This window comes from Mus pahari, chromosome 20, assembly GCF_900095145.1.
Source record: "Mus pahari chromosome 20, PAHARI_EIJ_v1.1, whole genome shotgun sequence".
Taxonomy (NCBI): domain Eukaryota; kingdom Metazoa; phylum Chordata; class Mammalia; order Rodentia; family Muridae; genus Mus; species Mus pahari.
Genome location: NC_034609.1, coordinates 29508636 through 29521104, shown reverse-complemented (window position 1 = coordinate 29521104; position 12469 = coordinate 29508636). Strand labels below are relative to the sequence as shown.

Sequence of the window (12469 nt, the reverse complement as noted above, 5' to 3'; positions counted from 1 at the left end):
TGGCCTCGAACTCAGAAATCCGCCTGCCTCTGCCTCCCAAAATAGATAAATCTTAAAAAGGATTTTTTAAAATAAATAAATTAAATAAAATAAAGTAATTGGATTGGAGAAATGGCTTCCAAGGGACTCTTCCAAGGGACCTGGGTTTAATTCCCAACAACCACATGGCAGCTAACAACCGTTTGTAACTCTAGCTAGAGGATCGGAGCCCTTCTTTTATCCTTCTTGGGCACCAGCCATGCACATGAATCATAGATAGATAGATAGACAGACAGACGCTCAGCAGTTAAAAGCACTGTTTTTTTTTTTTATTAGCTATTTTCTTTATTTTACATTTCTTTTTTTTTTTTAAAGATTTATTTATTTATTATGTGTGTACAGTGTAACTGTCTTCAGACACTCCAGAAGAAGGCATCAGATTTTCATTATGGATAGTTGTAAGCCACCATGTGGTTGCTGGGATTTGAACTCAGGACCTTTGGAAGAGCAGTCGGGTGCTCTTACCTGCTGAGCCATCTCACCAGCCACTATTTTACATCTCTCCAGAGGGGAAACTAGGAAAGGGGATAACATTTGAGATGTAAGCAAAACCAAAATCCAAAAAAGATACCTCGCTGACATATTATTTTCAGGTAGAAGTGGAATTTCCAGAACTTTTGTGCTGGCGATTATTATTTCTTGACTTGCAGTAGCAACTGTCTTTCCAGTAATCCGATGCACCTGGTAAAATGCATGAGGTCGTAAATATCTATCATCGGCTGTTCCAATAAACATCTGTAGATTTATTGGCTTTTCACTATAGCCCAGGAGCTAAATGAAAAGAAGAGACACAAGAAAGTACACCTCATTATCCAGGCATTTTAAAATAAGCTTATAAGCCTACTATATTTGTATTACATACCATTGCACATATTATTACAAAACAAACAGTAAAGTAACCCATGAGAGCCTGACCACGCCCCACTGAGTGTATGGACCACACAAAATGGATTTGCTTTTTCCTTCCTTTTTTTGGGGGGTTGGGGGGGTGGGGGAGGAGAGCTGGGGGGACATTGTTAAAAGGGACGGGGAGTGGACATGGAGGACTGGGAAGTGAGCATGATCAGTGTATATGATGTGAAATGTTCAAATAATCAATAAAGATATTATTTATTTTATGTAAGTACACTGTAACTGTCTTCAGACACACCAGAAGAGAGCATCGGATCCCATTACAGATGGTTGTGAGCCACCATGTGGTAGCTGGGAATTGAACACAGGACCTCTGGAAGACCAGTCAGTGCTCTTAACTAGAGTTAACAAGATAGCTGCTGTTAGCCACCATGTGGGTGCTGGGAATCAAACCTGGGTCTTCTCAAAGAGCAGCTAGTGCTCTTAACTGCTGAGTCATCTTTCCAGCTCCCATTACAGAGATTTAAACACTGGAACATGTTAAAAAGGAACTTGGAGGTGGGGAGGGTTGGGGGAAAGACAAACATTTGAATCATCAAAAAGTTTGAAAAGACAAGGCAGGGCTTAGCAGACTAGGGTTGGTATAAATCATTTGGTCTACATATTAAATTCAAGATCAGCCTGTGTTAACTGAGAGACCCTGCCTCAAATTTTTTGCTCCAAAGCCTCCAACTGTATCATGGTCCATGCCTTTAATTCCAGCACTGGAAGCAGAGGCAATCCGATCTGTCTTCAAACCGACATACACGGCAGCGAAGTAACAACTCCCAAGGCTGTCTTCTGGCCTCCACAAACAAATGTGTACACATAAAATTACAGACAAAAGACTATGTGTTCACATAATTAAAAACAAGGATACATTTTTCTGGTGCAGGAAAATGAACCCAGAGTTTTATACAGATTAAGCATACATTCTGCTACCTAGCTCTACCCCCTAGCCCCTGCAAATGTACTTTTTTAAAAGATTTATTTATTTATTATATGTAAGTACACTGTAGTTGTCTTCAGACACTCCAGAAGAGGGAGTCAGATCTTGTTACGGATGGTTGTGAGCCACCATGTGGTTGCTGGGATTTGAACTCCGGACCTTCGCAAGAGCAGTCGGGTGCTCTTACCCACTGAGCCATCTCACCAGCCTGCAAATGTACTTTTAAAATCAATCTGCATGAGTATGTGGTTTTTTTCCTTTGATATTACTGTGATACATTAATTTATTTTCATATGCTGAATTATACTCGTATTTCTAGAATAAATCTTATTTGATATTCAATCCTTTTAATGTTCTGTCAGATTCAGTTTGTCACTATTCTGGGTCTATTTACATCTATAATCATAAAGACAAATATTTTTACCCATCTTATAACTTTGTCCTAATCAGCATGTTTTTGACATTTATTTATGTATTTATTTTTCAGAACAGGGTCTTGCTATGTAGGCCAGGCTGGACTTTAACTTGTAAGCTTTCTGGAGTGGAGTCCCCCACTCTAGTGCATGAGCTGTCACATTCGAATAATAATAATAATAATAATAATAATAATAATATTTTAAAAACATAGGCAAAGGCCGGGCGTGGTGGCACACGCCTTTAATCCCAGCACTCGGGAAGCAGAGGCAGGCAGATGATTTCTGAGTTCGAGGCCAGCCTCGTCTACAAAGTGAGTTCCAGGACAGCCAGGGCTATACAGAGAAACCCTGTCTCAAAAAATAACAAAAACAAAAACAAAAAAACACCCCACCCAAAACAAACAAACAAACATAGGCAAATGAGATGTCTCAGCAGGTTAAAGCACTTGCTTCTAAGCCTAGCATTCTGAGTTCAATCTTCAAACATGTATGGTGGGAGAGAACGAACTCCCACATTTGTCTTATGACCCCCATATGTGCATACTATGGCATATCCATGTCTACACACATATGAACACACACTAAATAAATCCTTACCCTCACTGAAACCTTTCTAATGGTTTCACTTCATTCAGGGCTAATTCCAATGATTTACACACAGGCCTATAAGATTTGGACCTTTGCTGTTCTTGTCCTATGTTCTCACAGCCAGCCTAGACATGCTGGTTTACCACTTGAACCACCGCCCATTCCATTCCAAATCTCAGAACTTAGTCACTTTTTTTTTCTTGATGCAAGGTTTTTCTGTGTAGTCCTGGCTATTCTAGAATTCTTTTTGTAGACCAGGCTGGCCTTGAACTCACAGATAAAGGTGTGTTAAAGACAGCCACTATGCCTGTCTTTAACATCAGGACTACTTAGTATTTTAACCCTCTGGAATGTTCTTTCTGATCTATTATTCTCTACCTTCATTCATTTATTTAGCTTTGTTCCCAAAGATCAGTACCCTCAGAAAAGCCTACATCCTTATTTACATCTCTTATACTGCTTTGTTTTCATAGTATTGACTACTATCAACACTTATAAATTTTACTATCTACTTTCCTAGGAACCACACAAGCTACAAAAAGCAGAAACTGTCTTATTCTTCATCCTAACGTTGTTTACTGAGAATCTATTATGAAAGCAGTGATTTTTTTTTTATTGAAATGTTATTAATTCAACCAGTACCCCATAAATATATTATAAATGACATTTAAAGGGGGGGGGGGCTGAAGATGGCTCAGTAGTTAAGAGCACTAATTGCTCTTGCAAAGGACCCAGGTTCAATTCCCAGCACACACATCAATAGGTTCACATTATAACTCCATTTCCAGTGAATCCCATGTTCTCTTCTAGCCTCTGTGGGTTCTGCATATATGCAGTACGGATACATATACTCAGGCCCATACATAAAACAAATAAATTAATCCTTTAAAAAATGCCTGTTAAATTTTAAGGAATTAAATGAAGTTCTTGAAAGATATAAATTTATTCTTAAAATTATAAGATATAGGCAAGTTCATGAAAAAAACAAATCACCTAATGCTTAATTAGAAGAAGAGGAGGAAGAGGAGGAGGAGGAGGAGGAGGAGGAGGGGGAGGGGGAAGGGGAGGGGGAGGAGGAAGAGGAAGAAGAGCCAGGAGGTGGTGGTTCAAGTCTTAATTTTCTGATGTTGTTTTGGGTCTCTATAGAGGAATAGACTTCAGGCCATAAATATCCAGGGAAGAAAATACTATGGTGGACATACTCTGTACAGATTGTCAATATTCACACATGGACCAGAAGGGAAAACTTTCACATTTCTCTCTGAGGCCTTTACATGGCCTGTGCTTATGTCAAGGGCACACACATACTCACTAAGGACTTCACTTACTGAGTTAGGGCTTCCTTGGCTCCTTACAATAGTCAGTCATGTTTCTGTACAACTTTATGAGTGCTTAAATTTTAATTTAACATGTTTCAAAGTGTCCTCTTGCTATTTTCCTCTAACCATGAGACCACTCCTAGCTCACAAGTTATACAAAGAAAGATATAGGGCCAGTCTGGGCTCATAAAGGTTACTGTTTGCTGACCCAGGTCCAGAACAGCAATACTTTTTGTTTTGTGTCCTTATTTTGAAACAAGATCTCACAATGTAGCCTTGGCTACTCCAGAGCACTATGCAGACAAGGATGGCCTCAAACAGAGAGAGCTGCTAGCTTCTGGCTCCTAAATACTGGGATTAAAGGTATATGCCACCATGTTCAGCTCCAGAATAGTACCTTTTATAAATAATTATTTATTTTATGTACATGAATATACTGCACTGTAGCTGTCTTAAGACACACCAGAAGAAGGCATTGGATCCCATTACAGATGGTTGTGAGCCACCATGTGGTTGCTGGGAATTGAACTCACGACCTCCGGAAAAGCCACTCTTAACTACTGAGCCATCTTTCCAGACTGCCTACCCCCCAACCTTTGTTTTTAAGTTTCTATTTTTTTCTCCAATTTTTTAATTCATTTTACATCCCAATCACAGCTCCCACTTCCTTTCCTCCCTTACAAATCCCTCCTCCATTGTACCCTCTCCTCTTCAGGGAAGGGGGAGCATCCCTTGGGTATCACTCTACCCTGGGACATCTAGTCCCAGGCACGTCCTCTCCCACTAAGGACCAATTAGGCAGCCCAGGTAGGGAGAAAAGGATCTAATGGCAGGGAACAGCCCCAGACAGCCCCAGCTGCACATTTGCTACATCCAGCCCCGACATACTCCCTAGTTGGTGATGCAGCCTCTGGAAGCCCCGTAGGCCCAGGCTAGTTGACTCTGCAGGTCTTCTTGTGGTGTCTTTGACCCCCTCCGGCTTCCTCAACCACCCCCCCCCCACACACACACAAGACTCCTTCAGCTCCACCTGATTTATGGCTGTGGGTCAGAATAATCCTTCTTAACATGGACAGTATTGCTCTCTAGGAAGTGGAGGCTAGAAAGCTATTTTGAATTTTAGTTATCAACATGAGAAATGGTTTTTGTAGTAAAGTGGTCATGTTCACCTAACAAGAGAAATGGGATATACTATAGGTAATTATTGAGAAGGGGTTAGAGACAGAAATTCCCATCAATTTATTTAATAGTCATAGTTTTTCAAAGTAACTAACTAGTCTATGTAACATACAATAATTTAGAATGCCCCATCAGACATTCAAGTATAGAAAAAGATTATAAACCTAGAAGCCAAATCCTTGGTATATAAAAAAATCACAAAACATTTTTAATCTTTAACATTTATAAGTTCTTCATAAGCTTAATTACCATGTAAATAGTTCATCATTTCAGAAAATCATGTCATTGCAAATAATGCCACTCTTGGAATTTAGGCTACTGATCAAAACACACGCCTTTGTACCTACAAAACTCACACTGAATTGCAGGTGTTAAATGACTACTTCACTGTCTTAAGTCATTAGCAAGTCTCTTCATTTTGGAATATTATTTTCATTACTTTAAGTTAGATTTATAGTTTAATTTCTACACTTCCTTTGAATACTGTAACACTGACATTGTTAATATTGCATGCAAATTCATCTATATTATTGTTGAATTTCCATTTTATTGTTGTTTTAGAGGTAGGCTTGGGTCTGACAGAATTGAGAACAGAATTGGGTCTACAGAATCTGCAAATAATGTGGCATAAAAATCTAGGGATACAACCAAGGACTTATGGCACCATCGTATGAAAGCAAGATCCTTGAGTGTCATTCACATTCTAGAAACAACTTAATTTAAGAAGAATGATAAGCCATAATTCCAACTACCTTTTTCAAAGGACACATAGATATAAGTAAAAAACAAATGACTAATAAATAATTGGAAAAATCTTTGATTAACAAAAGATACCACTTTTTGTTTTATTTTAAGACAGGGTTTCTCTATGTAGCCCTGCCTGTCCTAGAACTCACTTTGTAGAACAGGTTGGCCTCAAATCCAGAGATCTGCTTTCTTCTGCTTCCTGAGTATTGGGATTAAAGGCATGCACCACCACCACCTGGCTAAAATACCACTTTTTTAAAAATTATTTTATGTGTTGAGTGTTTTGTGCCTGTGTGCATGACTATACACTATCTTTGTGTGCAATACCCTTGAAGAACAAAAGAGGATAGTGGATTCCTCAGAACTGGAGGTAGACATGTCTATCTAGGAAGATAAAAACCCATATGGAGGCTAATAATCTGCCTGTAACTCTAATTCTAGGAAGACCCAATGTTTCTTCTGGTTTCCAGGGGCATTGTACGCACAAATAGTGCAGATACACATGCAGCCAAAACACCCATACACACAAAATAATAAATTAAATTTAAAAATGAGACTGGTAGCTTTTTTTTTTTTTTCTTTTTAGATTTATTTATTTATTTATTATATGTAAGTACACTGTAGCTGTCTTCAGACACTCCAGAAGAGGACATCAGATCTTGTTATAGACGGTTATGAGCCACCATGTGGTTGCTGGGATTTGAACTCCGGACCTTTGGAAGAGCAGTCGGGTGCTCTTACCCACTGAGCCATCTCACCAGCCCCCAACTGGTAGCTTTTAAATAACATATGTATCTTCAGTCCTTATTTCACTAACAAACTTATACTTTAAAATGTTTTATTTAAGTTGGGTGGTGGCAGTGTAGCCTTTACTCTTAGCACTAGGGAGGCAGAGGCAAGTTGATCTCTGTTAGTTCAAGGTTACTCTGGTCTACAGAATAAGTTCCAGGACAACGAGGGCAACACAGAGAAACCCTGTCTCAAAAACAAAACAAATAACAAAAACCCAAACAAACAAAACAACAACAACAAAAGATTTTAAACCTGCATTCTGTGTTTGCACTATAATGGCATGTATGTTACAGATGAGCCATGTATTAAATACATACATATAACTGTTTTAGTTTTTGAGATAGGGTCTCACTCACCAGCTCAGATTGGCCTTGAACTTGTGTCAATCTTCTTTCTAAGCTACTCAAATGCTAGGTTTACAGGTGTGAACCACTATGCTTAGCTTTCTTTGTAGAGTTTTAATTACATTTTCATAAAACTTAGTTTGAGCTAGTGTTAATTAATGCCCTTTATATAAGAGCCACTATGCCTACATGGTGTAGATCTTAATTACATTTTTTTATTAAACTTTCTGTTTGAACTAGAGTTAATATATATCTTTTATGCTAAGGTTATGTTTAGCCCCTTATAACAGAAAAATTCAAGTAACTATAAATTAAACATTTTAAAATAATGAAAGTTTATTTTTCAGATTCTATATTTTTTCTGGTTGTGCACCTCTGATAAATCTTCCGGACTCTCATCTAACAGAGTATAAACCTATCTCAAGTCTTCTGGAAGTTAAGAGAGGGCATCATAGGGTTTACTCTTTAGCCTGCAAACTGTTCAACTGCATTTTCAGCAGATCTGCTAGTGCTGCCCTCAGAACCTTTAACTCATGTCTTAATGAAGATTTTATACCATCTACTAAAAATCACTATCATTGTTTCATGACAAAAGTCACGATTTGGCATGTAGCGATACAGACACAGATACAGACACGTACACACACTGTCTGTCTGTCTGAAACCTAACTCATTATTATAGACTTTTATCCAATTTGAATGTTTTCACCCTCATCTCACAAGCCCTTTCCAGATACAGCAGTGCCTCAATTCCTGACATTACCTTAGGCTCTTCAAGTACAACAGCAATGTGCAATTCACTATACTCAAGCAGAATTTGCAGCTTTCTGTAAATATTTTAATACTTATATAACAAAGAAATCTGCCAATATTTTCATTTTTAATACCTTTAAATTGCTTTGTCATTAACAACTTAATTGAGATTTAATCAAATGGAAACTAGTCAATAAAACATAAAATGTCCAATATGAACACAGTAAAAAAAAAAAAAAGGCCTAAATAACTAAAGAAGAAGAAATTGGGAAAACACACATGTACAAATGTACATGTGTAGAAATTAAAAAAAATTTTTGTGATTCTTTAGCAGCAAATGAGTTAAATGATAATGCCACACAGAAACTACCATGTCTTCTATACTTCTAGAGACAAAAAAGTCAAGGTAGAGAATTGTTATATACTCTGCTTTAATTATTTAATTAAATAATCCTAAATAATTTTAAATGTTATTATACATAAATATTATAAGTATCACAAAGGGGATAAGCACCTTATACTCTTATACTAAGAGTCCTTAATCATATTACATGACTCATATTTATACCAGCTTGGCAAGGATATAAGCCACCTGTCCTTTTCACTTTGATAAAATAAACTAAGGCTGTGGGAAGGTAATCATGGATATAAGATTTCAAAGGGAATATATATAAATATATTTCCGCCAACATCTGCTTAAGTACATATAATACAGGATAAGAAAAATAGGACTGCTCCTCTGCATCTCAGTGATTTTAAAAAAGAAGAAACTAGATACACTACTGACATATCCAAACACAGAAGGAACATTTATGTTATATGCTATCAATAAATTACTACTGTTAAAGAATCCTCTAACATCTTTCATCTATTATCAGTACTCTGCTAATCAGGCCACTCTCTGTTTGCTATGCTTCTATAATTTCCATAGTAAAGATCTGTGCCTGCTTAATTTAATTTAAGCTGAAGGGTTAAAACCTGAAGGTCACTACAGAACACACTACAGCAACTTTAATAACAGCAGTTCCATTATCAGTCCTGCCAAATTACTTGGGAAGGATCCCTGATCTGTCTATATCAGAAACATGAACAGATTTGAAACACTGCAGAAATACTAAAAACACAAAAATAAAATTCAACATCATAAATTGCTGAAAGGCAAAAATGCGACAAAACAAAAGTAAGTGTTGTTGTACATACATATAACAATGTCATATAAAAAAATCATTACTAGCACTTCAAACACAGGCAGGAGAATCAGTACTTTATGGCCATCCTTAGCTACACAGTGACTTTTAGGTCAACCTGGGCTATATGAAACTTTGTATAAAAAAAAAAAAAATCAAAAACAAAAACAAATCATCACTAGGCAATGGATCTTTACATATGATAAAGTACAATGTCTGAGAGCAACAAAATTATAAACTTCGTCTTTCAAACGTCAAAATTTCTGTGGTAAGATTGAAATCTTTCTGTTTCACACTAGGGACAGGGTTTAGTGGTACAGTACTTGCCTTTCATGTATGAGGTTTGACCCCCAGCACAGCAACAAAATAGAAAAGAAAAAAAGCTTACCACTGTTTAATCTATACTTTTTTTTTTTTTTTAAAGATTTATTTATTTATTATATGTGAGTACACTGTAGCTGTCTTCAGACACTCCAGAAGAGGGCGTCAGATCTTGTTAAGGATGGTTGTGAGCCACCATGTGGTTGCTGGGATTTGAACTCTGCACCTTTGGAAGAGCAGTCGGGTGCTCTTACCCGCTGAGCCATCTCACCAGCCCAATCTATACTCTTTTAATTTACTTTTGAGATAAGGTCTCACCAAGCAGACCAGGTAAGCCAAACAATATGGTATAAGCTCTTTTTCTCTAGTGAAAGTTACCAAATCCCCATGTGTCAGTATCTGTATTCACAAACATAATACAGCATGTACTCATAGCACTGAACTCTAGTCAGACACCAGGAAACTGGCACCAGTATAGCAGGCCAACTATAGTCCCACACTTTCCATATATTTATTCTATGTGCATTCTTATACATTTGTTTGTATGCACTTTTATGAGAGAGAGAGATATCCATCACTATGAATAAATTTTCTTATATCTGTGACACTTAAACTGTTTCCTGGAAACTATTAATCTGTGTCTCTACAGTTTATTCAACTTGAGAAAGCTATATAAATAGCATTATATTCTATGTAACCCTGTCAGATTTTTTTTTTTTTAAATCATCATACTTCCATAAAGAGCCATGAGAACTGGGTGTAATAGTGTACCTATGACAGACCAAAACACCATGGAAAACTACACAAGTTGTTGCATACAGCAAGTATTTGTGCTTTCCTACAGATGGGTGGTAGTAGTCTAGAAGCAAACTACAGTTGCATAACTATTAATGCACTTGAGTTGTTTCTAATTTGCGCTTGTTGACATTTATGAATGTTGGTGTTCAGATTATTGTGCATTTCTTTTTAAAGATTCATTTATTTATTTTATGTGAGTACACTGTCACTCCCCTCACACACACACACCAGAAGAGGGCATCAGATCCCATTACAGACAGTTGTGAGCCACCATGTGGTTGCTGGGAATTGAATTCAGAACCTCTGGAAGAGCAGTCAGTGCTCTTTTTTTTTTTTTCCAAGATTTATTTATTTATTATATGTAAGTACACTGTAGCTGTCTTCAGACACTCCAGAAGAAGGCGTCAGGTCTTGTTACGGATGGTTATGAGCCACCATGTGGTTGCTGGGATTTGAACTCCGGACCTTCGGAAGAGCAGTCGGGTACTCTTATCCACTGAGCCATCTCACCAGGCCCAATCAGTGCTCTTAACTTTTGAGCCACCTCTCCAGGTCCCTATTGTGCTTTTTTTCTTTTTTTGGTTTTTTGAGACAGGGTCTCTCTGTATAGCCCTGGCTGTCCTGGAACTCACTTTGTAGACCAGGCTGGCCTCGAACTCAGAAATCCGCCTGCCTCTGCTTCCCAAGTACTACGATTAAAAGCGTGCACCACCAGACCCGGCTCCTATTGTGCATTTTTAAAAAACTTTTTTGTTTGTTGTTTTTACCCCCCTCACCCCTCTTACTAAAAGACAGAGTCTCTTCTGTAGCCCATGTTGTCCTATAACTCACGATGTGTCCCAGGCAGACCTCGAATCCACAGTCATCCCTTCGACCTCAATATTCTGAAGGCTGGGATTACAAGCAAAAATCACCATCAATGGTTTAAAACTAAGCATGTCTTAGTTTTATTTATTTTTTTTAGTGTTATACTCTATTCATGTGAATTTAAAATTAAAAAAAAAAATCTTAATTCAAAGCTTTAAAAATATGAGACATACCTGAAATAAATGAAATAGCCTATAGGCGCTAATGTAGAAGAACCAATCAACAGGATTGAAACCTCAAAAACTGAACCAAAGTAAACCTTCCTCATTACAAGCTGATTATCTTATTTATGATATCACAGTGATGAAAAGTTTACTAACCCACCATCCTTAAAAAAAAAAAAATAATGCGGCTGGAGGATGTCTCAGCAGCTAAGTACACTTTCTGTTCTTGCAGAGGTCTTGGTTCAGTTATCAGCATGTACATACTTAGGCTCACAACTGCCTATAATTCTAAATAAACAGGCACACACAAATACAGGTAAAATAAATTTTAAAAAATTAATTCATCTTTCAAGATAACTATCTAGTCTTCATCTCATATATTTATTCAAGAGAAAGATGAGGGGAGAGACTAAAATATTATCAAATGTTGCTTATTTTTCAGGGTGACAAAATTTGGGTAATCTATTGCATTATTCTTTCTACTTTCTGTACAACTTTAATTTGTATGTGTGTATATGTGTGTTGTGTGTCATGAATACACATGGAGTTCCGTTATTACTTTCTGCCTTACTGCCTTATGACAAGTTCTCTCACTGAAACTGAGTTTGACTATGCTGGCAACTGGTCAGAGAACTTCTGAAATCAGGAAGGTGTTTCTATACCCTAGTGCTGAGAGTTACAGGCACATTCAGTCTAAGCTGGCTTTTTAAGTCATTGTTAGAAATTCAAACTCAAGTCCTCATGTTTACAGAACATGCTTTCTCTACTAAGTTGTTTTTCCAGGAACATCTAGTATATTTATACACACAATATTTTCTTTCTTTCTTTCTTTCTTTCTTTCTTTCTTTCTTTCTTTCTTTCTTTCTTTCTTTCTTTCTTTCTTTCTTTCTTTCTTTCTTTCNTTCTTTCTTTCTTTCTTTCTTTCTTTCTTTCTTTCTTTCTTTCTTTCTTTCTTTCTTTCTTTCTTTCTTTCTTTCTTTCTTTCTTTCTTTCTTTTTTTGTCTTGTTTTGCTTGTTTTCCAAGACAGAGTTTCTCTGGTATAGTCCTGTCTGTCCTGGAACTCACTTTATAGACCAGGCTAGCCTCAAACTCAGAGAGCTGCCTGTTTCTGACT

The 12469-nt window shown here is 37.2% G+C and overlaps 1 protein-coding gene across 4 annotated transcripts in view; it reads right to left on the bottom strand.

Moving 5' to 3' along the window:
* The window catches only part of Nfatc3 (nuclear factor of activated T cells 3), a 69328-nt gene that overhangs the window by 33073 nt on the left and 23786 nt on the right, over positions 1 to 12469 (bottom strand). For all 4 annotated transcript variants that reach the window (XM_021219969.1, XM_021219968.1, XM_029532438.1 and 1 more), the window contains exon 4: positions 611 to 810. In XM_021219969.1, coding sequence (XP_021075628.1) covers positions 611 to 810 — 200 coding nt within the window. The remainder of the gene's footprint in view (positions 1 to 610; positions 811 to 12469) is intronic.